The sequence below is a fragment of the Camelus ferus genome, chromosome 26 (assembly GCF_009834535.1).
Source record: "Camelus ferus isolate YT-003-E chromosome 26, BCGSAC_Cfer_1.0, whole genome shotgun sequence".
NCBI classification, from domain to species: domain Eukaryota; kingdom Metazoa; phylum Chordata; class Mammalia; order Artiodactyla; family Camelidae; genus Camelus; species Camelus ferus.
In genome coordinates this window covers 26,737,491-26,763,273 of record NC_045721.1, presented here as the reverse complement: position 1 = coordinate 26,763,273, position 25,783 = coordinate 26,737,491, and the positions used below count along the sequence as shown (strand labels likewise).

Here is a 25,783-nt window from a genome sequence, read left to right as displayed (position 1 = left end):
CAAGCCTACCATGCGCGATCAGGCTCTCCCTAAAATATTTAGGATAACTTGTCTGTCTTCTTGACATTTTTAAGGTTCAATTTCAGGAAACCCAGAGGTCCCTGGCATTCGAATGAACTCCTCATTAAAAGCATGTAATGTTCCTCTGCAATTTCCATTGACTGTATTGGGGCCAGAGTGCATTAAAAAAAAAAAAATCTAAAGTCTGAAAATAGATGAGGTTGCCCACTCTCCTGTACTAGATGGTGGAGAGGTTGCATGGATGTTCTGATTCATTTATTTTTTCACTCCTTCTGTAAGTATTTATTGAGAACCTACTCTATGCCAAGCACTTGTAAAATCCAGCAGGGTGAAAGTTAAATATGACTTATTACCGGATCTCTGGAAGCTGGCAGAGTGGTGGAGAGAGCAGACCAGGACCTTAGTGGCAACGGCACCTGTGACTGGGAAAGCTGGGTGGTCACTGAAGGCTTATTCACAAAGCAGGATGCAGCTCTGGTGCTGTGGGTCAGTCCGACATGTCTCTTGAAAAGATGGGGTGGGGAGGTGCTGGGAATATGCATTTAAATCCCGCCCCCCCCCCCCCGGACATCTTTAAATCATGGTGTTACAAGTAGTCTCCGTGTAAAAAAGGGATGCACTGAAAAGATCCTAGGAGAGTCTGGAAATTTCTGAAGTGAATTGGGTAAAATAAAATTGGAGCAGGATGGGAATTATTTCAGCGTCCAAAGTTCTGTTTCTGCTAGAGTGAACTGAATTTCAAGAAGTTATTTCCTGATAGTTTGCTCAGTTTCTGCCTCCTTTAACCCAAATCCTGATGTATTCTGCATAGCAACTGAATGAAGATTTTTTCACAGGATGTTCACAGGGTATTAACTCTGGTACTGAACACCCAAGGGCTCATAACATTGAACTGGCGGAGACTGTTGAAGGCAACATTTTTAAAAAGAAAAAACCTGAAAGGCTCAGGTTCTCTGTGCCTTTGGAAATTTAATCATTATTTTAAACAAAACCTTAAAAAATAGCATTCACCATCAGGGGCCCGGCCTTAACCAGCGCTGACCCGGCGGGAAGCAGCCGTGCGCAGGGACAGAGGGCAGTTGAGGTGGAAGGGCGTTCCATCCGGCAGGTCTTCGTGGAGCTCGCTCTTGACTGGCTCGAGGTTCGGAGCGTCCCTGGTTGCCCTTTGCTCCTGTGCCCCGTCCCCGCTGCACGGACCGGGTGTGTGTGTGTCTGTGTGTGTGTCCACGTTTCTAGATACAAGAACAAGTTTCAGCGTTTCTTCTGCTTGAATATTTTTTCTACTCTGAATGTCTTCCTTTTTTATTCTGGAGTCGGTAAGGATGTGGGCAGGTTTTTAACCACTAAATATTTCAACAATGCATCGTCCCTAATTTTCCAAAAACATACACACTAAATCCCATTATCGCATGGTTTTGTAAGGGGATGGGGGACTTGCTCGGACACAAAAGAGCTAGCTTTTGGCAGGGACCCCAGCGCGCCAGCGGGAACCCGTTTCTCGCTTCTTGGTGGGGTAGTGGTTGGATTCAAACTCAGTATCTACCAGGTGCCGCGGGGTCCAGCCCACAGCCCGCGCCCCTCCCCGTGCGCACAGGGACACGCCTCCAGTGGGCGCCGCTCCCCCGCCTCCAGCCGGGTTTCCGCGGGACCTCCCTGCGCCGGGAAAGGGTTACGCGAGTGGCGGGCGGGCCGGGACCCAGGGCCGCGCCGGCGCGCTCCACCCGGAGCTGCGCGCCCGAGAGCACACGCGCCTGGCCGGGGGCTGCCGCCGCCCTCCTGCCCGCGTCCTCGCCTCGGGGCCGCTGGGAGTCTGGCGCGGCCTCCACGGACGCGGTGAGTGCCGGGCCCGCCGCCACCACGGCCGGCCGGGGGCGCGCTTCCTGGGCCGGGGCCGCAGGGGACCCTCGCCGGGCCGGCTTGGCCGCGCCGGGGCCGGCGGGGCGCTCGAAGGCGCCCGGGAAGATGCACAGGTGCGCGGAGGGCGGCCGCCCCGCCCCCAGGCGTCCTCACAGGTGCGCGGGAAGAGACCCGCGCATGCGCGTCGGAGACCCCGGCGAGGTCTCCGCGTCCCGGGCTCGGGTGGGCGCCGGGGTGGAGGGCGAGGCGCAGAGCTGCGAGGTAGGGGCGGGCCCCGAGGGGGAAGGCAGCGGCGAGACGCCCCAGGAGGCGGAGGACGAGCGGGGCGGGGGCCAGGGGTGGCCGCCGGGGCGGGGTGGGGGCCAGGATGGGGAGGCGGCCGGGGTGGCCCTGCTCGCTGTGGAGGTGTGGGGAGTGGGGTGGGCGGACCTCCGTCCCGCCCCGGGCGCCGCGTGGAACGGGGGCGGCGGCGCGGGGATTCCCCTAGGGCAATCCTGCCGGAAGCGGGTGACCGCCAGTCCCCGCGCTGCGCCCGCGGTGACCGCCTCCGAGGACACAGCCCCGGGGGCGCCGTGGCCACTGCCGTTCCCGCCGCCGATCGCGCCCCCGCGCACCGAGCCCAGCCGGAGCCAGCCGGGGGCGGAGCGGCCCGAGGCCCGGCGGGGAGGAGCCAGGCCCGGCGCCCCGCTGCCCAGGCTGCGCGCTCCTTGGGGAGGCGGCCCTGGCGCCGTGGCCACGTTAGCGGCTGGCTTGGCCGCCAGTTCCCCTTTCCGAGGGGCTGCCTGGGCCTTGCCTCGCGGACGGTCACAGCCGGGCCACGCTGCCCATCTGAAGGGGCTGCAGGAAGCGGGTGGGAGGTCCCTCCCCGACCAGGGACCTGGGGGAGGGGAGGAACGTGCCGGAGTTCATGCGGAGGCACCTCGCCGTTCCTCCTCCATCTCCCTCCCTGACTGCCCTGGGGCCGCCGGCCAGGACCCCCGCCTCCCCCAGGGTCCCGCTGCTGCCCGGAACTGCCCGGGCTCGTGGGTGTGGGCTGGTGCTCAGCGAATGCTTTCTTTTCATCCAGGCTTCGCCCCACTGACCGACCAGACAGCCCGCCACAGTGCTTGTCGCCTGGGTTTGAACGTGCCTGACATCACGATGGCGCGGGGGCGGGAGTACTAAAAGGAGTAGCGTTTAAATAAAGACTGCGTGGAACCAGCCCACCGCACCGCGGGCTGAAGGTGCCTGGAGGGGAGGTTAAATGGTTTCCACAGCAGCAGGCCTCCCGCTGCCACCCACAGGGCGGGGGGTCCCCAGCCTCCCGCGGGGGGCTGGGAGCGGGGCCGCAGGGTCGCGCCAGTCCCGCATGGCTGCTCCTGTAACGTTAAGTAAGAAAGGTTTTTAAAAAATTCCACCACTTCTCAGGTTCCTACGAAACCACGTTCTCTATCTCCACCCACCCCCACATCTATTCTAAGGGAAAGGAAAAGAACAGATCAGTGCAATAGCTTTATTTCTACGCAACCCACTGAAAGCACTTTACAATCAAATTTTAAGTCCCTGCGCAGCCCCTCCACCGAGGAACGAGGCCACCCTGCCCCCGCCTGTACTCTGGCCGCCCCCCTCGGGTTCTCTTCAACCAGCAGTTCCTCAGCCTCTAATTAGGAGCCCTTAATGGATGAGATGTTGTCCTTGGGCGTTTTTCCCGAGCTAACGGTGTCCTGCTGCTAGAATCCTCCCCACCCTGAAGCGCAGAAGGGAGCTCTCCTCTTCTGTCTGACTTGCCCAGGACAAGTGTGGTGTCTGCACATGTATGGAAATCGGCATTCCAACTCCCCTTTTGGGTCTAACAAAGCAAAATTTTAATGAAATAAAGTCTATCCTGCTTTTCATGTCACTGCATGGCCATCAATGATAATATAATCAGAACGCAGAATGAAACACTTTTAAAGACTTGGCTTACAGGATTTAAGGCAGTCTTAGGCTTGGGAGGAGGGGAGAAAGCAGGTAAATGTCCATCTTAGGTCAGGGCGGAGCCGCCTGGGCGCCTGGCTTGCGTGGGCATCTTGCCGTCCTAGGGTCTGGGCATCCCTGTTGCTAGGGCGGCTTCCTTTCTCCCAGAGGACCTTGCCTGTTGCTGGCTCCAGCCCTGGGAGAACAGAAGAATCTGGAAATGCGGTGAGGCCATCATTCATCTCGGAACATCTTTCTTGGCAGCCTCCATGGCTTGATTTCATTTCGCTTGTTCTGATACAAGTAGCCGCGTGGCAGTGGGAAAGCAGAGGCCTCTTTCTAGCTGAGGGTCCACGTCCAGCGACTTCGTCCTGGCCCTGAGACCAGAGGCTCTCCATGCTGTGGGGCCTCCATGCGGGGTCATGCTTCAGTTGCTTTCTGAGTACCAGCGGTGAGTTGTTGGTATTGATGGCTCTGCCGAGCCTGGAATTACATCGGCAGCTGTCATGCCCGCAGCCTCCCTCCATCTGAGGCGGCGGACCCCAGAGGATGGCTGCTGGGGGGCCTCGGAGCTGCCCCGGTGGCCGTCCCTGTGCAGACCAGCCACCAGCCCTGCCATCCTGCACATCTTCCCGTGGTGACTCCGGGTGAATCTGCCCTTTGGAGTTCAAGGGATTGTGGTCTCCACTGTGGCCTTGGTTTGAGTTTCTCTCTTGGAATTGCTGTAATTATGTGAACGTTATAGTGTTGGCACTGGCACATCTTCGCAAGATAGTTAACAATGAGCAATGACTTCTGGAATAAAGCGGAAACTTCCAGGAGTTTGCCTTCTGCCAACAACCCAGCTCCTGCTAGGAAGGGTGTTAAACAGCCTTGGGAGGTGAAGTCGTTGCATGCCTTACGCAATAGTCGATGGGTTAAAAATTAATTTTTCTTTCACAAACATTCATTGACTGTCTACCCCAGGTCAGGCAAAGTTCTGGGTGCTGGGAATACAGTGGCATTTAAAACAGACACGGTGCCTACCCTAGCCCCTTGCAGCTTAGATCCTAATAAGGCGAAAGTCATTGAAAGTATAATCACGTTACTTCAGGTGTAAGAACAAGCAGGCAAGTTCTCGGAGGACAGGAATAAGCCCTATGAAGCATCTGACCAAGGGGCTTTGAGTTGGGGTCTGAAGGGTGAGCACAACCTGACGGAGGAGGTCCCAGAGGAACAGGGCATAATTGAGAGTGGGAGGGAGGCCGGGAGGTGCCCCTGGACCGTTGTCGCAGAGGTGTGACTTTACCCCTGATTAATTGTGCTGTTTCCTCCATGAACTTGACGGAGCGTCACCCTTTCAGACTCGCAGCAGGACGTGGATTATTTTTACAGCACTGAGGTCCGCTGAGTCATGAGGACACTTGTTGAGGGGGGTGGTGTAGGTAGTGCTTGTGAGTCGGCGGTGACCGCTGCACTGCCGTCGGAGGCCCTCAGTGCTGTTTTCTGGGGTGTTGTGGTCGAGGGGCCTCAGAGCTCTGCCGTGGTGTCCGAGCACTGTCACCTCCTGCTCCCACTGCGCTGGCTCCCGGCGGCTGCACACAGCTCGTCCCTCTGACAGTTCCTCCTACGGTCGGCAGAGTGGTCATTTAAAGACACCAGTCTTACTAAGTTGTGCAGCCAATCACTTCCCGCTGCCGTGGGTGCAGTCCACAACATGGGTAACAGGACCCTTGCTCCAGCTGGCATGATTGTTCAGTGATCAGCCCCACAAACTTAGTGGCTGCCGTAGACTGAATGTGTGTGTCCCCCAAATTCACATGTTGAGCCCCCGCCCCAGGTGATGGTATTCGGAGGGGGGCTCTGAGAGGTGCTGAGGTCACGAGGGTGGAGCCTCGTGAGGGCATTAGTGCACTGATAACAGAGATGCAGTTCTGCCACCGGCTGGGAGCATGCAAGCGGTGGGGCCGGACCACCGGGTGTCGCTCTGTCTCTGTGGCCTCCCCATGTGCTCCCTCCAGCCCGGTGTCTGGTGTCCCCTGACCTCTTAGGTGTTGGCACCAGGAGTCCGAGGTGGGGTCCTCAGAGAGGAAGCTGTTATTACCATTTTCAGCGCAGCCTCACCTCAGCATAGTTGTGGGCGCTTAGGATGGAGAGGACTGGCACACGTGACCTCCGGAGGGCCGTCGTCACCCTGAGGAGAGCTCATGGGGCTCTGGACCGAGGGTGCGCCTGCACCATCCGGCCGCTGCTGGGGCCCGAACTGCCCTTCCTGCAGCTCCTGTGTGCGGCCCTCGGCCTGCCCCCCGCCCCCCGTCGTCCTCCCAGCAAGTTCTGCTCGCCCGTCCTCTGTCCGTCTGTCTGCCACACTCTCTTCCTCTGGGGAGCACCTCCAGGGCAGGCCTTCGCACCTGGCGCCTCTGGAGTGCACCTCCCATCTGCATCCTGCACGCGGTCACTGGTCACAGGCTTCGCCTGCCGTACCCCTCGACCAGAAGCCCCAGAAAGGCAGGGGTGCACCCAACCCATGGGCCGTGTCTTGGGGTCTGCGTGGAGCCGGGCACGCACTGTGCTCAGCGGGGTGAGTGGCCCAGTTACTAGGACACTTCAGAACACAGCGCTGGCCCCAGCAGCGGGCGTCCCCCCTGGAATGGGAATGGGCTCTCCACATGCTGTCCACTGGTGTCTCCGGGGCCTGGACGTGAGGCTGCACGCCGTCCAGTCCCGGGGCGAGTGAACCAGTGGAAGGTGAAGTGAAGAGCCGCTCGGCCACGTCATCCTGACTCAAGGCCTGCGTCTCCCGAAGGCTGGTGCTTCCGTGGCCTGAGCGCGGGGACGGCACGGTGAGGGGAGAAGCCTCACCCTCGCTGGTCCTTTGGCCAAAGAGGACGTGTGGCCAGTGTAGGTCAGTGTCACGGGATGGGACGGGACAGGGACGTCACGTGGCCGGTGGTGGAGCCGCTCGCTGCTCCGCGGAGGCGTCCCCTCCGCTGTGTGCTAGCCCGTCCCGCTGCACGAGCCCCTCGCCTGGGCCGACTCCTGCTCTCCCCCCGCGGGGGAGATGGAAGGAGGAAGTCAGGGGAAGCGCTTTTAGCCGTGGAGGTGACCACCTTCGCGTAGAAGTCAAAAGGGAAAGATCACCTTCATTTCTCTTACGTCAGACAGACCGCTCGGTGATTGGTTTTTAGCGCAAATGTTCTTACCATTTATTAAATCGGTGAGACCTTATTAAGGGGTTGATACTTTGAGGGAAAACATTGAGGTGGAAGATACAGGCCCAGTTTATGTCGCAAATGAGGTGAAATTCCCGTGAGAAATTTAAAAATGAACTGTAGGCGACTTCAGGCCCTCGGTCAGCATCCCAGTCTCCACGAGGGCTTTTGATCGGCTGACCTCACAGGGCCTCCCCGTGGCCCAGGGTGCGGGTGGTGGTGGCCTCGGGGCCTTGTCCCCGGCTGTGAACTTGGGGTGCTTGTTGTGGGGCCCCGGGAACTGCGAGGGCGCTCGGCAGCAGCGGGACGAGGGGCTTGGGGGTGGGCGGCGTCTGCTCCGTCCTGGGGGTGGCCGTCTCCCAGGGGCACTGGCGGAGGCAGATGTGTCGCGCGCTCGGCTCCAGCCTGGCCCGGGAAACCGCGCCTTCTGCGGTGCCGCGGGATTTGCAGAAACCTTGAAAATGGTCGGATCTTGGACGTGTTCTCAGTGTGTTTTAGGTTTCTGGAGTTGAGGTAGTGCCGTGGTGGGTGAGACGGGTGGGGGTCCTGGGACCTGGAATCTAACTCAGCCTGACACCACTGTGTCCCTGAGCAGGTGGTGAGTCCCGTTCCTGCCCCGACGCCTGGGCTCCACGCCTTTGAAGCCATCGGAGGAGCCGCGTTGTCCTTAAGAGGACCAGGCCCCTTGGACGGGCCCGGCCCTGTGGACCCCACAGAGCCCTTGCTCCCCGGCCTCTTCAGTTTCTAGAACTGGTCAAGCCTGTTTCCACCGCCAGGAGTTTGCTCTCTGTTCTGCCCGCCTCTGTCTGGCTAACTTCTCTCAGAGGAGACTCACCTGATCCCCGAGGAGAAGCCAGGCCCGTTCATCATTATCCTCAGGTCCTGTGGCTCTCACCGTGGTTTGTAATTGCACTGGAATTCACATAAGCGTGGCCTAGATTTGCCTTTGTCACTAGACTGCAAGTCTGGTTCCTGCCACTTTCCGGGACCCAGGGCACTTCCTGGTACACCACAGGCGTTTGGTATACATCCGCCGTAAATGAGCAAAGGACTGGAAATTGTTAATTATTTATCAGCGTTAACCGGACTTTCCCAGACTGAAGAATTGGGCGAGGGGTGGGACTTGTTTAATGCAGAGAGTCTCTCATTTCTGACTCCAGCTTCCCACTGGCAGGACCTGATTTCAGTGGATGCACAAAACAGACTTATTTTAAGAGAGTTAAGTTTACCCAAATATTGCTCAGAATTGGGCCTCAGAGCTAGAACTTTCCGGGCAGTAATGCAATTCCAGTGCCTCTTTCCAGGGTCTCTGATTCTGTGTGTGATCTTAGTGTTTGGCTAAGGCAGTAATTCCTGAACCTGAGCCACAAGCAGAGGCTCATGTTCTGCTGCAGAATGTTCCCAGCTTGCTTCCCGAAGGCCCTTCTGGAAGCCTAGCGTTTAACTTGGAGTCTCTCCTGCGTGAATGCAGATTTACTCTCAGCCTTTTTCCTTCCAGTTCTTCAAGGTCTGTGATTCTGGTGACCACAGGACCTGTTGCACCTCCGGTGGCGTGTGACACACACGCATCCTGAGCACGCCAGCAGTGCCCTTCGGCCCCCCTGCTGTAAAGTGTGGTGACTCCAGGTGCGTTGTGACATCACCAACTGAGGACCGTCTGGTGGGTCACGAAGCTCTCTCCCTGCGGGTATCCAAGTGCTGGAATTAGAAGCAAAGGTCTACGATCTGAAAACCAGAGCGGATCAGCAGGTCTGTTTAACAGATTTTTGCGACCTGGCTGTCCAGCTTGATTAGTGTCAGTGTGATCTCTGTACGTGGGCTTCATCTTCCCCAAACAGCCTGGAACTTGTAACAGCCAAGGGCATGGGGACACTCGTGATGGCCACCACCCTCGGTCACAGCCCCTGGGAAGCTGGCCGCAGAGTGGGGCGCCCTCCTCAAAGTATGAGCGTTCCACTGAACTTCTGAAACCCGGGGCAGCGGGGGGTGGCCCTGGGCGTTCCTGTGACCAACCAATTTCGTGAACAGATACAAATCGGGCCTTTTTATGGTCTGATGCTCATTTTTTTTGGTCTTTTGAGATGAGTAACTTTGTGTCCTGGGCCGTCAGCTTTTTCTCATCTCTTGAGTCAAGATCGTGGGGAGCCCTCCACCTGCCCTCACGTCCGAGTCGTGCTGGCGCTGGCCGGGGCCCAGCTGCTGGGGGCTCTCATGGGCTGGGAACGGCGTTGTTCTCGGGGGTCGGGTCTCACGGTGCGTGGTTGCGCAGAGTGGGTCTTGTGCTGGTGTAGGCCCTGTGCACGTCTGTTTAATCCCCGCGGTGACCAGTGAGGCGGGTTCTTGTCTATGGTCAGAATCATGTCAGTTTCCGGGGACGGGAACCCCACTTGTGGTCCCTGAAGCCAGAAGCGGAACTTGCCTACCTCCCAACCCCCAGCTGTGGCCTGACTGTCCAGAGAGCGTGGCCTCTCTTTCCATGTCCTGCATTTTTGCTCTGTGTTGGCTTTGCTTTCTTCTCCTGAGGACACGCTTTGCCTCGATTTCAGCTCCCTGACCTACCGGTGGAAACCCTTCTCCAGCACCGACCTGAGGCCACGTCACTGCGGCAGGAGGACCTGCTGGACGGGGCACTGGGAGAGCGGGGCACGGTCCTGGGCTGGACGCGTAAAACCCACAACGCTTTATGGTTATTTATTGTAGCAAATGTAGAGCCCAGGCATAGGTTTATAGCAGATAATAAAGCCCATCGCTAGTCCAACACCCAGAGACAGCCACGGCCCCTTTTAAAGAATGTTGTGGTGCGCTGTGCATCACGTTTCATTGAGAACACCCTAGTGTACGTCGTTCTTTGTGTAGCTGAAGAGCTTGTTTTGGAAGAGTTTCTAACCTGGGTGTCTTCAGACTTGTTTATCTTAGTTTCCCTGGTCAGTGTTCATTCGTTCACCGTCAGTCTAGCCTTTCCCGGTGGCTCTGCAGGACGCATCCCTGTACCGAGGTTGAAACGATTGATGCATTTCCATGAATTCCACATCCTCGTGGAAAAGGATGCCACGTATGCACGTGAGGCTCTAAAATAAGACCTTCTGTGCAAACAGACTGCACAGTAGCTCACCCCGGAAGTGAGGAAGGCAGTGCCAGTCACAGCAGGTCCCTGGGGGCCTGAGCCTGCGGATGAGCAAGATTTCTGGCTCAGAGGAGGGCAGGGGGCTCTGGGCGGCAGAGGCGCCAGGGTGGAAGTGCACAGGGACACCTATATGGGTTACACACACACACACACACACACACACACACACACACACACACACACACTGCATGGGCCTTCCCAGGGTGTGGTGGCCGTCTGTGCTCCTGCTGGAGGATGGAGAGGCGTTCGAGCAGAGTGGAGAGTGGGGTGAGAGATGAGGGTGGCGGAGACAGGGAAACAGATGGCACATGCCTCATTTACCAGCCTAAGGAGTTTGGACTTTGAGAATAGCTGTTACATAAAAGCTTTCTTTAAAAAGGAATTTCTTAGTAATTTTACTTCTCCCAGAAGGTTCACCGCACTGTCATTCCCCTAAATCACGCCCACCCGGGCAGAGCAGTCGGAGCCATCCCCTCCACGATCTTCCCTGCCGCCTCCATCTGCTTTACTCTCAGAACAGGGTGCGGGCAGATGCAGTCACGAGAATTCTGCTCACAGGATGCGCCGGGCAGCCGGCCAGACGTGGGGGCTCTGTGGGCATCCGTCATCCCAGCAGGCGGACGCAGCAGAGCCAGCTGCTTCCCGGTCAAAACTGGTGACGGACAGAAGGACTCCGGGCTTCGGGCCTGGGGCTTCGCAGCATGGCCGCTGGAGCCAGGCCACGGGGCCCCTTTCTGGGTCCTCCACCTTCTAAGAGCTGGGCTGGTGGGTTGTGTGACGTTGGTGAAGTTCCATCTCATTTCCTCTTTGGAAAAGCAGGGCTAAAACGGCGTGACCCCACAGAAGGGCTGCTGGCGAGGGTCCCGTGTGTCGGTGACCATGGTGCCTGCAGGGCAGACGGAGCAGGTGCGCCTGGCTCGTCACCGCTCGGGCACTCAGGGCACCTTACAGCCCAGTGAGTCCTAGACACGCGCTTCACAAGGAGGAAGTTAAAGCTGCAGGATGCGGCCTGGTGGAGTGGGCTCCGGTGAACCTCGCTTTGCCTCCTGAAGGACATCACTTACCCACTTAAGTATTACACACACCAGACCCCCACCCACCCCTGAACCTCACACAGCACACGGCCTAGACCTGGCTTTGGCCGCAGATGGACACCAAGGGTGTGAACTCCCCGACATCAGCACCCGGCTTCTAGCACCAGACAGCAGAGCCCCTGAAGTGGCATTTAGACTTGTGGGTGTCGCTTCTTCATGGCAGCTTTGGACCGTATCGTCGCAGGCACGCCTCTCTGATGGTCTTCCTGGGGCTGTCCCGTGGCACAAAAAGTGAACGAGGACCCTGGAGTGAGGTCAGCGGCTGCCCTCCCCAGCCTTGTGTGTGCAGCTCGTTAAATGGTGCCCAGAGAGGAAAGAGCCCTGGAAAGCAGCATTTGCAGGAGCAGCCGAAGCCAGTGAACACATCCTACCACCCGACAAGTGCTGAGGCCCCTGCGAGGGTCCCAGACTCGAAGAAGTGCCTCCGCTTTGTGTTTTCTTTGCGAATTAACCCCGGGCTCAGTGGCTGTTCACCGTGTGGGCAGAGGGGTTCTGGTGGGGGGGGGCCTCAGCGGGCAGGGCACGGGGACTCTGGCGTCACAGGCGTGTGGCTGGACACGCGGACGAGACGCTAGACGGGCGAGGACGCTGGGGAGGAATGCCTTACGAGGCGGTGGCAGAGTGCGCATTCCTGAGTCTGCTCATCACTTCAGGAAGAAAGCTGCCTTCATTATTGGAAAGGGAGAGCTCCTTTAGCAACCTCTAGCATTACAATGAGGCGTATTTAATTTTAAATCATCTAATGTCCACATTATGTGTGTACATAGTGTCCACATTAGGACATCAGACTCAATCCTTTTTTTAAAAATTGACATTAATAGTGAAGAAATTCATAGAAGGGGCTTTAGAAAACCCCACTTAGGCACTTACAGTGTCAAGAAGAAATGTGTGCTCTTTGGGGGAAATGCTCCCTAAGTTACATTTAAAGAAAGTGAGTCCCTGTTAAAATTCCCACTGCAGCCGGGAAGGGGCCTGTTAGCACCACTCCGTACCTCCCCCGACGCGGGCCGCCCCGTTACTACGTTACTACGCTGGGCTCAGGTGTTGTCTTCCTCGGTTGTGACAGGCCCCAGAAGCCGGGCCCAGGGGAGCAGCCCTCCCGCCGCCTGGGTCAGGCGCGGAGTCCGGTTATGTCACCACCACCAGGGCGCGCCGCGCGCAGAACCCTCCCGGAGCCTCTGGGGGCAGTTCTGATTCCAGGGCCAACCGCAGAGCGGGGCGGACGTCCCTCCGGAAACCGCGGACTGCCGGTCCAAGCAAGTCCGCACCTAACTGTCTCGGCAACGTGGAGGACTGTGACACTGTGGGCTGACTCTTCCCCACCTATCTTAAGGCCAAATCAGAATAATGGGTTATTTGGGGGAGAAAGAAAGATACAGCTATTAATGTCGAGTTCCTTTAACACGTTTGAACAAGGAAATGGCCCATCTACGTGGTTCCCTCTCTGGGGGAATCTGACCGTCTGTCCTGCAAGGTGGGTGGGGGCCGGGACCTGCTTCTCTGCAGAACCGTCCTTCAGAAAGCGGCACTGCAGGGCGGCCTCCCAGCTCGTGGACCCAGCGTCAGTGACAGATGGCCTTGCCCACCTGACAGCATTCACCCTGGCCGATGTGTGGTGGGCGCGGGCCCCTGACCGGGTCGCTGGGCGCAGAGCCGGCCGTCAGTGTGCGGCCGTCACGGTTGGACTGGGTGGGACTGTGGCTGCGCCGGCTCCACCAGCCTGCTCTGTGGCCCACGCTGGGGGCACCCGGGGGCCGGCGAGAACGGGGCTGTGTTTGTTTCATCGTGGAGATGAAGCCTCTGCTTGCTGAAGCGAAGACAAAATACTTAGTCTGCCTGGTTCTCTCAGGCTTTAGGCTGATTCTGTGGCGCTTTTAAAACACAAGTTCCAAACTTAGGCTTTTAAAACATGTCCCATCCTGTGTGTTCCTTTGGGTCTGTGATGACTTCTGTGAAGAGGAGTCTTGTGGGTTGGGCTGGGAAGTTCTGAAACCCTTTTCCAGGCCAAAAAAAGAAAAAAAAACTAGTTATTTTTCTGAGCTCCAAGGTCTTTTCTACTACACGAGTAAGTGTGAAAAGAAAGAAGCAAATAAGGGGGCCGGTTCTCTGACTTTATTTCAGACATTTAGGTTCATGTGCATATTGGGGTAAGATACGGAAATCTGTCTTAATTTTTATCAAATTTTCCCTTGAGTGACTCAGCTAAAAAAGCGCCTCCGGCATTTTGGGCACACGCCAGAAACTTTGCTTATAAAATCTGCAGGTTTCCAGTTGTCATCACACCCCCCGTCGCCGGGGGCCAGCGTTCACTTCCAGCTCACTGGACGCAGCCTCGGCAGGGCCAGGGCACAGCTGAGTAAACACACGAGCCCGGTGTGTCCTGCTGGCGTCCCACGGTCAGTGTCAGCCCACCCCAGCATCCTCCACGCGGCTCCCACGGGTCCCAGACAGTGCCCTGCGCATGCCGAATGTGCCCAGAAGGTTATGGCTAAAGACTTCTGGAAAAGGGAGAGGGAGGGGGGTGGGGGGAGAGAGAGAACTGAGAGTCTTGAGTTTCCACCTCAAAGACTGATTTTTGAGGATACCGGGAAAGCTCTTTCAGTAACAGGAGCAGGAAGACGGGGCCTGGTTCAGGTGTGTATTTACACACGCACACACGCAGACACACTCAGCGCAGAGCGTTTAGAGGGGCCAGGTCAGTATTAAGTGTGATCAGCAGAAATTCAAGAGCAGCTGAGGGGTGGGGGAGGGGGTGGTTAAGTGTCACCTTCCCCACCGCGTCGGAGCGGTGACCCCCTGCACAGTGACGAGAAGCCTGAGCTCTGCGTGGTGCAGTTTTCTGTCTGCAGTCTCTTCTGGAAACCCAGAGCACAATGTGCTTCCTCTCTTTACACGAAGCCCCCCTCCCAGGCCGGGGAGTCTCAGTGAAGGCTTTGCCAATTTAGGGGATATTTTATTGTTTTTTTAAAAACACCTCATCTCCAGGCGCTCACACCTGCCTTCACCGTACCTCCGTGGGCTTTGTTTTTTGGCTGTGTTTCGGTTTGGTCTGGGTGCTGGGCCTTTTCTTTGGCCATGGGTCTGCTATTTGGGGAGTGGCTTCCCTGGGGTTCTGGGAGACGCAATTCCACGGATGAGCAGTTCAGACAGACTTCAGAGTTGGAGCCTCTGAGGCCAACTCCAGAGAAGAGCCCTCAGCACCCTTCTGCAAATATCTGTTGTGACTGAATGTGAGACACTTGACTAGAAATGACTTCAGGAAAACTCACATAATAAAACAAACAAGGTTTCATAGACCAGTCGTGCTTTCTCGCTAAAAGTCCTTAATTTTACATACATGTCTCACCGGGTTGAAAGTAGGAAGTGGTGGAGATCTGACTGCCGTCGAGCTACCAAACTGGCGGTTTCCTGGGGGTCAACCCAGTGTATTTAAGGCTGAATTGGGTTCCCTTTATAGGCCTTCAAACTCAGGAGGAGCTGTTCTTCATACCTAGATACCTAATAATCCGTATGTCTTATTCACTGAGCTCTCCAGCCCTGAAAAGGCAAAGTCCCTGTTCCCACCAAATCTGAATCCTGTCACCTGTAAGTTGTGGAGGGAAGTGTGGTGGGTGCCACGACACCAAATAGCCCTACTGTGAAACGCAAATTCCAACGGCCTCTCTCTCTCTCCTGTAAACAGGACGTGGAAACACCTGACGCCCGACAGAGGAAGTCAGAGCCAGGCTTCTGATGGCTAAACGAGGCGGGCCGGTCCAGCGTGCGCAGTGGCTGTGTTTCCCTAACGCCCACCTGGCCGGTGAATTATGCCCGTCTCCACCGGTGACCGTCGTGGTGGCAGACACACCAGGGGAGCCGCGCACACACGAATTCTCCAGCTGACCATTCATAAACGTTAATCCCGAAGCGAGTCACTCAAAAAAGAAAGCTCCGGAGGAGGGGGGGCGGCTCTCTGTAAAACACGGAGTTAAACTCAGGATTGGAAAGTGTTGACCGCAGCCTGTCTCCGATTCGTTGGTCCTCGGAGGCAGCGATGTGGTGCCATGTGGAGTGATAAACACTGACTCAGGAAGGAAGGGCACGCGGGGCCCTGGTTCCCTACAAGTACCTGGCCGCTCAGTTCTGCGGAGCAGGACCTGCAGATAGAGCGGCGGCTGTGGCTCCAGGGCTGTCCCGCCCACCGACTGAAGCATCACCGCTCGGCGGGGGGCTGAGCCACAAAGACCCTGGCAGGCCGCCGCCCGGCGGTAGCGCAGCTGGGTTCACAAGTTCAGCCGAGAGCGCGCTCGAGTCGATACACCCCTTTCGCTGGAGAGGAGAGTGGGAGGGCGCGAGGGGAGCGGCGTGTGAGCAAAACCGAGCGTGGACACAAGTGAAATCTGATCGCGCGCCAGGAAAAGCGTGCGGAGCCAGAAGCCCCAGAGGGGCGAGCGGCCCGAGTTGGGCGAAGCCATGCGGGGCTGCTGAGCGCGGGCGGCGGCCGGAGAGAGCGCCCCCATGGAGAACCGGGTGGCCCCCTCCTGCGTCCTCTACCCGGGGGACGACCACGGCCGCGGCGCCGAGCCCGGGCGCGCCTTTACGCAGGGAGCGTGCGGCCAGGCCGGGGACCGGGGCGGCGTTCCCGAGGTTCCGGGAGAGGGCAGCCTGCAGCCGCTGGACGCGGCCGCGGGGGAGGGCGCTGCGTCCCCGGCGCAGACACCCTGCAGTCTGAGCGCGTCCCTGTGCTTCAGCTCCGGGGACGACTCCCCGCCGCAGTCTCGCGCCTCCGCAGCGGAGGGCGCAGCGGCCTCCCCGCCCTCGAGTCGCAGCGGCCAGCGGGTGGTGGAGAGGCAGTGGGAGGTCGGCAGCGCGGGCGCCGCGTCCCCTGAGGAGCGCACATCCCCGGAGGAGCCCGAGTTCCCGGAAGAGTCCGTGTCCCCCGAGGAGTGCGCGTCCCCGGAAGAGCCCGCGTCCGCGGGGGAGCGCCCGCCGGCCGAGGAGCCCGCGTCCCCGGAAGAGCCCGGGGACTCCGCGCCCGTGCCCCCCGGCGTCGGGCCGGAGCACGGGGAGCCCGACCTGGTCATCGAGGTGTCGGGCCGCCGGCTCCGGGCGCACAAGGCGGTGTTGGCGGCGCGCAGCGACTACTTCCGCGCGCGCGCGTCGCGGGACGTGCTGCGGGTGCAGGGCGTGGGCTGGGCGGCGCTGCGGCTGCTGCTGGCCTACGCGTACAGCGGGCGCATGGCGGGCGTGCGGCCCGACAACGTGGCTGAGGTGGTGGCCGGCGCGCGCCGCCTGCAGCTGCCCTGCGCCGCGCAGCGCGCCACCGAGGCTGTGGCGCCGCAGCTGAGCCTGGCCAACTGCTACGAGGTGCTGAGCGCGGCCAAGCGGCAGCGGCTGGCGGAGCTGCGCGACGCCGCCTACCGCTTCATGAGCGACCACTACCTGGAGGTGCTGCGCGAGCCCGCCGTGTTCGGGCGCTTGTCCGGCGCCGAGCGCGACCTGCTGCTGCGCCGCCGCCTGCGTGCCGGCCGGGCCCGCCTGCTGGCCGCCGCGCTCGGGCCGGCGGGGGAGCGCGCAGGCAGCCGCCCGCAGAGCCCGTCGGGGGACGCCGAGGGCCGCGGCGACGCCGCCGTCTACTGCTTCCAGGAGGCGGCCGGCGAGTGGCGCGAGCTGACCCGGCTGCCGGAGGGCGCGCCTGCGCGGGGCTGCGGCCTGTGTGTCCTCTACAACTACCTCTTCGTGGCTGGCGGCGTGGGGCCCCCGGGCCCTGACGGCCGTGCGCGGCCCTCGGACCAGGTCTTCTGCTACAACCCGGCCACCGACCAATGGAGCGCCGTGCGGCCGCTGCGCCAGGCGCGCTCGCAGCTGCAGCTGCTGGCCCTGGACGGCCACCTGTACGCCGTGGGTGGCGAGTGCCTGCTCAGTGTGGAGCGCTACGACCCGCGCGCCGACCGCTGGGCCGCCGTGGCCCCGCTTCCCCGGGGCGCCTTCGCCGTGGCGCACGAGGCCACCACCTGCAACGGCGAGATCTACGTGTCGGGGGGCTCGCTCTTCTACCGCCTGCTCAAGTACGACCCGCGGCGCGACGAGTGGCTGGAGTGTCCGTGCAGCAGCAGCCGCGAGCGCTCGGCCGACATGGTGGCCCTGGACGGCTTCATCTACCGCTTCGACCTGTGCGGGGCCCGCGGCGACGCGCCCGCGGCCGGGCCGGCCGGAGGGGTCAGCGTGCTCCGCTACCACTGCCTGGCCAAGCAGTGGGGCCGCTGCGCCTCGCACCTGCGGCCCCCGGGCGCGCCGTCTGGCCTGCAGCCCTTCCGCTGCGCCGCCCTGGACGGCACCATCTACTGCGTGAGCCGCGCGGGCACTTGGCGCTTCGTGCCGCCCGCCGACAGCGAGCCCGGCGGGGACGCGGGCACGGAAGGCAGCTTCGAGCTCCAGTCGCTGCGAGCCCCTCCGGACGCCCGGGGTGTGCTCTTCCCGTTCGTGCTCAACCTGCCCGAGAAGCCCGACAGAGGCGAGGAGGGCTCCGCGTAGGGTGGCCGGGGTCTCCCAGGCGTGTCCCTCTGCGGCCCTGGGACAGGGGAGGCCCCGCGGGCCGAGATCCCAACAGGGAAGCTGGAGTTGGGCCACGGCAGTGGAGGCGGGGAGGGAGAGTTGTGGGGTGGGCGCTGCCCACGGGGTCACTGAAACACATAGACGGTAGAAGCTTGTCGCGGGGCCTTGAAGACCTTTTGCAAAACTGTGTTAAGGTCCGCTTCGCTGATCTGCACTCCTCTCGCTTTGCTTCGCTTAGTGGGGTGGATGGTGTAAGACGAGGGGTGTGTGCAAATACGTACCCTTACAAATAACATACAAAACACCTGAGAAAGAGGAACTAGGATGCAAGATTAAAGCTTCAGGGTACAGTGGGTGGGGCCCGGAGTGTACCGCGGTGGACTGGTTGTACCCAGCATGTATTCGGGGTGTACTGGGGTGTCCCAGGGGCTGCTGGCAGAGTGGCCAGGAGGCCAGGCTTGAGTTCTGTGGGTGCAGTGTGGCTCACTGCAGGATGAGAAGGCGCCAAGGCCCAAGAATTGAGGTCCTAAATTAGGCCAACGTGAACTATATTAGTGGAATCACTGAAAGAGGGTCACATGTCTTTTGGCTTGAGGCTTCAAATTATAACTGGTAAGTAAAGCTCTTAGACGTAACTTCCACGGGTTCAGTATTTTCAAGTTAAAGGGTGGTCGTAGTTATGCTCGCTGAGAGGATAACGACGTGCTGTTATTTGAGTTTTAATCTCTGGTGACTGGACGTTTGCTGCAGAGCATGTCTTCAGGGGGAAGCTGGCAGCAGACGTGGGTGCTGGTCTGTTCCAGAGGGAGCGCCAGGACCACCAGGTGCACTCGGCCGTTTTCACGTTTTAAATGGGCTCAGGGAGAGTAGTGTTCCCCCCAGAGAAGGTTACAATCTTTTCTGTTTGAGAGTTCTAAAGGGAAACCTGCATGCACAGTTTGAACCCACTCCCTATAATGTTCTGAATGTGAATCCTGCGATTCTGATGAGGGAAGTTCCATTTCTGCAAGCATCGTTCTGAGAAAACATGGCAGAGTGCCAAGGAGCAGGTTGACCTATGGGGAAGTAACGTGTATTTAACATGTAGTTTAGCAGGTAAGCTACATTTTCCTAATTGTGAATGCCAAAATATCTTAATAGAGTTAACTTGAAATTAACAGGGCACAAGGACCCACCCCCTCATTTGTTACAGCATTTTACTTTCCAAGTAGGTATGGACAGGGCTTCCTGTTTATTAAGATTTTTACAATACAGTACCCACTCATCAACGGAGGCAAACTGATTTGGATTCTGAGTCCAATCACTTTTTTATTACAGTCAGAAAAGCACACGTGGAACGTGACTGGCGAGTAAGAAGGTGAAGTCACGTGCACCTGACTGGCTGACCCGTGAACCCAGTGACGGGAGTTTAGCTCTGTGCCAGTCCGGGGGTAGATGGGAAGTAGGTTATGCTTTTTAGAGGGTCTGTGGCTAGGAAAGCCGTCTGTTCAGCGTGGTGAGGAAGGACGCCATGGATCACGCCTGTGCTCCAGGACCAGGCGGGACCATTGCAGCCCGAGTGCGTCCTGCTGACTTGTGTGCCTGCCCACGCCTGCTCTTGCCAGGAGACGGTGTCTTCGCAGCTTGGTTCATCATCTTAGGAAAGGAAAACTGGCCTCATATCACCCGACTTCTTTGGCTTCTTTGTAGCAGTCGACTGGAGACATAGTTGGAGAAAAAGAGTTCAGATCCAACAGAAATAAGTGATGTTCTTTTAAAGACATGAGTGTTTCTCGCGGCCGGACATTTTTACTCTGGAATTTCAGCACTTTTGCTAAAACTTCCATGTGAAATGGAAACAGGCTAGTATTGTTGTTCCTTCAGTATCAACCCCATGAAGTATCATCACCGTGATTTCACTTGGGAAATCATTCCTATGATGTTTACTGTTTAGAAACGTGAACGGTGGAAGCGGGCTTCCCTTAAGAGGGTGGGAGTCGTGTTAGACGCCGGTGGACAGCTGAGTGATGGCGAGCCCAGCCGGAGTGCTGTCTGTTACTTTCATCCTTTGGTTGAATGTCTGTATACGCAGAGCACCTCTTCCTCTGGGAGCTGGTCCCGGAACGCCTGGGGTTTGTCAGCCTGAAATACCCGAGGAAGCCTAGAGTGGAGAGGGTGCAGAACCTTAGAGACCGGGTTTCTGATAGTGACATCACCGAGAACAAGCCCTGAGGACCTGGCGTGCCGTGAGAGCCAGATCGCTTTGCTTTCCGGGGGCAGTGCCTGGGGTGTGGGGCCAGGAGGGTGTGCACCAGTTAAACACGTGGAAAAGCCACCCCACCCAAGATCGTTGGTTTGGAGGACTGCTGGGGGGAGGGGCAGGCATGGCCTAGACTGGCCGCAGCTCTGAGGGTCCCAGGAAGCACCTCGTTATGTTCAATGTGAAGCGCTAAGTCTGCTTGCAGCTCTGTGTGGGGAAACAGGGCAGAAATACTCCTGATCTTGGATCAGTGAAGAGTCAGATGAACCTAACACACTGAGGATGGCCATCCATAGTTCTCACGAAATTAAGCAGTGCATGCGCACTGACACATCCGGACCCCGGAAAGAGCAGCGGCATTTTAAGGGGAGAGTGATATTCAGGAAAGCTTCCTCTTGCGGTTAGCTGACCAGCCGTGACTTGGGTATTGTCAGTCGGGGTTCATTCAGAGCCCAAGGGAACAGGGCTAAGATGCCTTCATTTTCTTTCTGTCTTCACTCTTGGTCTTGGGACCCACCCAGCGCCAGCTTGGACTCATGGCTGCGTTTGGAACTTGGTGACTTGACTTCTGAATCTGTGGCCACACCTGTTTCTTTTTCCTTGAAGAGAATGAACGCTGTGGGAATTCGTTGGCTGCTGAGTTAAAACTCCTACCTGGATCAGTTTTGCTGCAAATACTTACAAACACGAGTCACCTGCTCCATTTCTGTTAATTTCTGGTGACCCCTTAGTGATCCTGGTAACCCCTGTTTAACCCGCCGGTCTCTTGGGTAACTTCCTGAGAAAGATTCTCAAACGAGATGTTTTTGGTTCTTTGCCTTTCCCTGAGGTTCAGATGGTCTCAGGACATAGTCTGTGATAACACCTTCCTGGGCTGAATGTAAACAGAACCACTGTTTCGTATTGTCTTGCTTTAGATGCTTTCCTAGCTTCCAAAATGTTTTATTTTGGTGTTAAAAAAAAATCAGAGTTCTGATTTCCCCCTTCCCTCTGCAGTGGCATTATTCCAAGAAGATGGTAGGGTCTGAGGTGGAAGTGCGCACGCGTCCCGGTTGCATCCACATTCCTGTCGGCGGCGCGTTTCTCCAGGCTCTCCCCGTCCAGGAGGGTGCCTGGACCACGTGGCGCCAGCTCTCCGCGCAGCCGCGGGCAGGTGGGCACTGTCTCCGTGCTTGGGGAACTGGTTTGAAATGAAGGGAAATAAAAGGCTTAACGTGTTCTCATGCGAGATGAAAACTCCCCCAAGGCTTCTTAAAGCTCTGCACGGGCCCCGGAGCTGCCGGGGTTAAAGACACGTCACACCCGTTGAGAGACAGCCCAGGCGGCTGACACTGCGCCACGTGCGGATCAAGGCCCGGCACCTATCCCGTAAAACCGTGTCTGTCTGTCTGTCTGTGCCAAGATGAAATAAATCGCTGGGTGATGCCAGTGCTCCTGAAATGTGTGCAGCTGTGTCTTCTCTCAGGAGCAGAGCACTGGGTGGGGGGTGGGGATCCCCTCCTGGGAGCCAGCTGGTGGGGGGCTTGGAGACTCTGGCTGGACCTGCAGGCGCAGGGTGGGAGCCCCCATCTGTAAATGAGGAGTTTGGAGACTCCTGAGCATCCTTCCAGGTGCCAATGCTAAGGAAGGGGGTCTCCACATACTCGTCAGGTGCGTCTGGACGCCTCTGCCCTCTCCATCCCATCCCCGTCCCCATGGCCAGCAGGTAGCGGCCCCTCTGGCTGCAGTGTCTCCTGGAGAGGCCGTGAGATGTGATGCTGGCCGTGGGCCAGGACGGTTGATGTGGCCACGGCAGGAAACGGGAGTGAGGTGTGGGAGGAAGAAGTTTCCTGCATGCTCACGTCCCGGAGCGGGGTCGGCACACACCTGGTTTGGGTCAGGGCACAGAACAGCCTTTACTGGGGTCCCCGGGAAGGGCAGGCAGTGGGCGAACAGCTGGGCGCTGGCCTCTGTGAATGATCCCGGGGCCGTCGGGGTCTGGGGCCTGCCCTGGGTGGCCAGGCAGGGGAGGTGCTGGCTCACGTGAGGCTGGGTCGGGGGTGGTTCTGTGTCAGAGACGTGCTCGCTGCCCTTTGCTGTCTCTAAGGAAGCCGGGGCCCTGGGAGGGGGGTCTCTCCTGGGTCAGAACACCATCCAACAGAGGAAATAAGGAACGTGGCCCATGCAGCTGGGGACCCCACTGCCCCAGCCCCCAGAGCGGGTTGGAGTCCCTATGGGCATGTCAGGTGAGCATCGGGGCATGTTCACCCGGTTTCCCTGTGTTCCTCTTCCTGAGCGGCCCCTCACTCCACCAAAACCCCAAAGTGCCCTGGAAAGGGGCCCGAGGGGATTTCCTCCTGCCCCCCCGGCCCCCCCCCCGCCAAGTTCAGAGCAAATGGAGAAATGGGCCCAGTGGTCAGACAGACACTGACCAGCACGGGAGGGAGAGGATGTGGGTTTGGGCGGATTGGCCGGGCGGCTTGTGCCCTGGAATCAGCCCACTGTGGCCTTGTCCTCAGTGCATGTGTGACACATATTTAAATTCTGTGTCTGTTGTGGTAGCCTGGCATCTCAAAACCCTCCTGCCTGGGGCGAGACGGCCCCTCCTGTCGGCAAAGGGCCCAGCCAGGGGACGCCTGTGACAGATGCCAACAACCCACCCAGGCCGGGCTCCTGTTGAATACATCGCCACTGAGCAAAGAGCTTAGAAGCCGCAGGTCTTGTGGCTGAACGTCGGTGTCCACAGGGCACTCGACATCCCTTGTCTCCACCAGGCTCTTCGGGCATTTGTTGGGGAGGACTGTTACGGGCCCCAGAGTGACACCCAGCGCGATGAGGTCATTTCAGAGCCATCACCTTTTGCAGAGTATTGACACCCTCCCCTTTCCTACCTCACTCGCCCTTCGCAGGTGCCCCCACAGGGGACAACCTGCCTACAGCAGACCCCAGACACAGGTCCACATTCACAGTGCGGCCGGTACTCCAGCCCAGGTTTAAGTGACCCCAGAGTCGTACACACTGTCCCCCTCTGTGGGTGACCAGGGAAGGGGACTCCTTCTGAGCGCCTTGGAAGTTTCTCCAAATGTGGGCCGGCAGGTGCCACCCCCAACAAACGCACAGCACCTGCTGAGAGCTGGGCTCTGTCCCAGCTGTCAGGCTGCCCAGTGTCCAGGTGGCAGCCCACAGTTCAGCCCCTCGGAGATGAGGGGAAACCCCACCTGCACCCCAAGGAGGTGACGAGCCTCCTTCCCCGGCTGTGACCTGCCCGCCGTCCGCTCCTGCGGTCCAGGGATCAGCGTTCGTTCAGGAGTCAGTCATGAGCGGGGCCTTCGTGTTTGCACCGGCCGAGCAGCAGCAGCGGTGCCCGGGTCAGCACGTCCAGGTGTGGTGTCTGCACAGGCCGGCCAGCAGGTGCGAGAGGCCGGCAGGTGCAGGGGTGGAGGCACCGGGCAATGGGGGCCCTCAGTCCCCTGTGCTTGTGGACGGGGACACTGACTGTGACTCCGCAGGTAAAGGTGGTCCTGCTGCCCAGCCTGGGCGCTGGGCCCAGGGCCCTCTCGCTGATGCAGCGAGGGCTCACAGGGCCCGGGGTGACCTGGGACTCCTATGTGCTGACCGTGGACCAAGCCTCACTCTCCAGAGTCCAGGTTCTCAGACTGATCCTCGGACAGTGGCAGGAACGAACAGAACATGAGGGAACAGTCCCTCGGAGCTGCCCTCCGTCTCAGAGAGACCCAGAGGGGCGCTGCCGCCGCGCCGCCTGCTCCTGCCCGTGGGCTCACTCAGTCGGTCCACAGCCATCTCCATGTCTTCTGGGCACCCGAGCTCTGGGCCGCCCCGGCCGCCCCTCTGTCAGCACCACGGGGCCCGGAGGCGCACAGGACACTGGCCTGGGTCTGGCTCTGTCTTCACTTCATCTGAGCCCCCGGGACCCTGTCCTCCTCTCCAGGCCTGCTCCTGTCTTGCTCCTGCCCTGGGCCCTTCCGAGGCCCTTCCCTCCCCACACCCCGCAGTGGCCTGGAGGCTCGTTCTCGTCTCCACGCATGGCCTGTGCTCCCGGACCCTGCGAGCCCTCGCGGCATCAGCGAGAGGGCCCTGGGCCCAGCGCCCAGGCTGGGCACCCGGACCACAGAGAGTGCCCAGCACGAATCTCACCCTCTGGCCTTTGTCATCACCCGGGGATGGGCCTCTCACTCTCCCACACAGACGCAGACCCTCTGGTGGCCTGCTCGTCCCCGATGGACCCAGACTCCAGCCCAGCTCACAGGGCTCCCCAGTCTGCCTCTGTCAATCTCTGCACACTGTCCCTGCTGTGCCCCCAGCTTCATGCCTTTCCAGGCACTCAGGCTGTCTTGCTGGTCCTCATGTGGGTCATGCGTACATCTGTCCCACGGAGTTTACGGTGTCCACTCTGCCTGGGCCCTCTGTCCCCATGTCCCCTGGCTCCTGTCACCCCCGCTCACTCTCTCTCAGTCCTGCCCTGGAGACAGCCTTCCCACACCACCCTCCCCACTTCACCTTCTCCGTCCCGCCACTGTCTGTCACTCAGCGGCTTTGGTTTTTCTTTTTTTATTTGGAGTATAGTTGGTTTACAATGTTGTGTTAATTTCTGGTGTGCAGCACAGTGATTCAGTTGTACATATATATTCTTTTTTAGATTCTTTTCCGTTATAGGTTGTTACAAGACACTGAATGTAGTTCCCTGTGCTCTACAGTAAGACCTTGTTGTTTATCTATTTTATGTCTAGCAAAGTGTGCCTGCAAACCCCAAACTCCTAATTCATCCCCCACGCCCACACTGGTAGCCATAAATTTGTTTTCTGTCTGTGGGTCTTTTTCTGCTTTGTGAATAAGCTCATTCGTATCATTTTTTGAGACTCCACGTATGAGTGATGTCGTAGGATATTTGTCTTTCTCTGTCGGACTGGCTTCACTTAATGTGGTCACCTCCAGGGCCATCCTTGCAACTGCAAATGGCCTGCTTCATTCTTTCTGTGGCTGAGTGGTGTTCTCCTTGCTTTTCCTGGTGGCTCTTGTTACTGTCTACTTAGGCGACGTCCCTACCGTCACCGTCACCGCCACCGCCATGTCACATCACGTTGTCAGTGTGCTGCTGTCCTGTTACCCGAGGCCTTTGCTGTCACCCGTTTAGATCAGACCTTTGTCTTTAGCACTAATATCCAGTGTGCTGTGTCTTCCTTCTGATTTTCCATTTACGTCGGGCCTTTGTTATCGTTCCCCACTTAGATGTGCCTTTGTGGTTAACGTCCAGCTGTAGCAGGTCTCCTGTTTGCTTGCTCTGGTCTGTCACCCTCCCTGGAAGCCAAGCTCCGTGAAGACACGGGGGGCCTGGTCCCGCCTGCCCCGTGCCCCCAGATTCTCGGTCAGCCTGGGACACGCAGGCACTCAGCTTGCACCTGTAGGTTTTCCGGGACCACGGGCGAGTGCGTGCGTGAGACTCCGCGGGAGAGCCATCTGAGATCCCCCGACCCCGCCAGGCAGAGGGTGTGGCCCCGCCCGGACGGAGGTCAGTACCGCAGCTCCAGGAGTGACACGGCACTTACCTGGCCATTTTATATTTATCTACAGGAATCCACCTTCAGCACAGTCTCTAAAAGGCACGTATGCGAGCAAGTGGGGTCCACACTGTAGTGAACAGTCTTTCTGTCGGGGCGTCTGCCAAACCCAAACTGTCACTCATGTCGCATTTGCTCCTCTCTCTCTCACCACCCGCCCCTCAGTTCTGCAGTCACCTGCCTGTGGGCACAGCGTCCTGACTCTTATAAAGACGTCCCGGGAGCTGCCATTC

At 58.6% G+C, this 25,783-nt stretch overlaps 1 protein-coding gene across 9 annotated transcripts in view; it reads left to right on the top strand.

Annotated features, from left to right (window-relative positions):
- KBTBD11 (kelch repeat and BTB domain containing 11) overlaps positions 1-25,783 on the top strand; it is a 44,562-nt gene that overhangs the window by 6,257 nt on the left and 12,522 nt on the right. The window contains exons 1-4 of one of the 9 annotated variants that reach the window (XM_032468360.1): positions 1,670-1,854; positions 7,600-7,883; positions 8,503-8,630; positions 14,905-17,680. In XM_032468360.1, coding sequence (XP_032324251.1) covers positions 15,720-17,680 — 1,961 coding nt within the window. In that variant the 5' untranslated portion in view covers positions 1,670-1,854; positions 7,600-7,883; positions 8,503-8,630; positions 14,905-15,719. The other 8 variants (XM_032468361.1, XM_032468363.1, XM_032468366.1 and 5 more) reach the window with 8 other exon arrangements.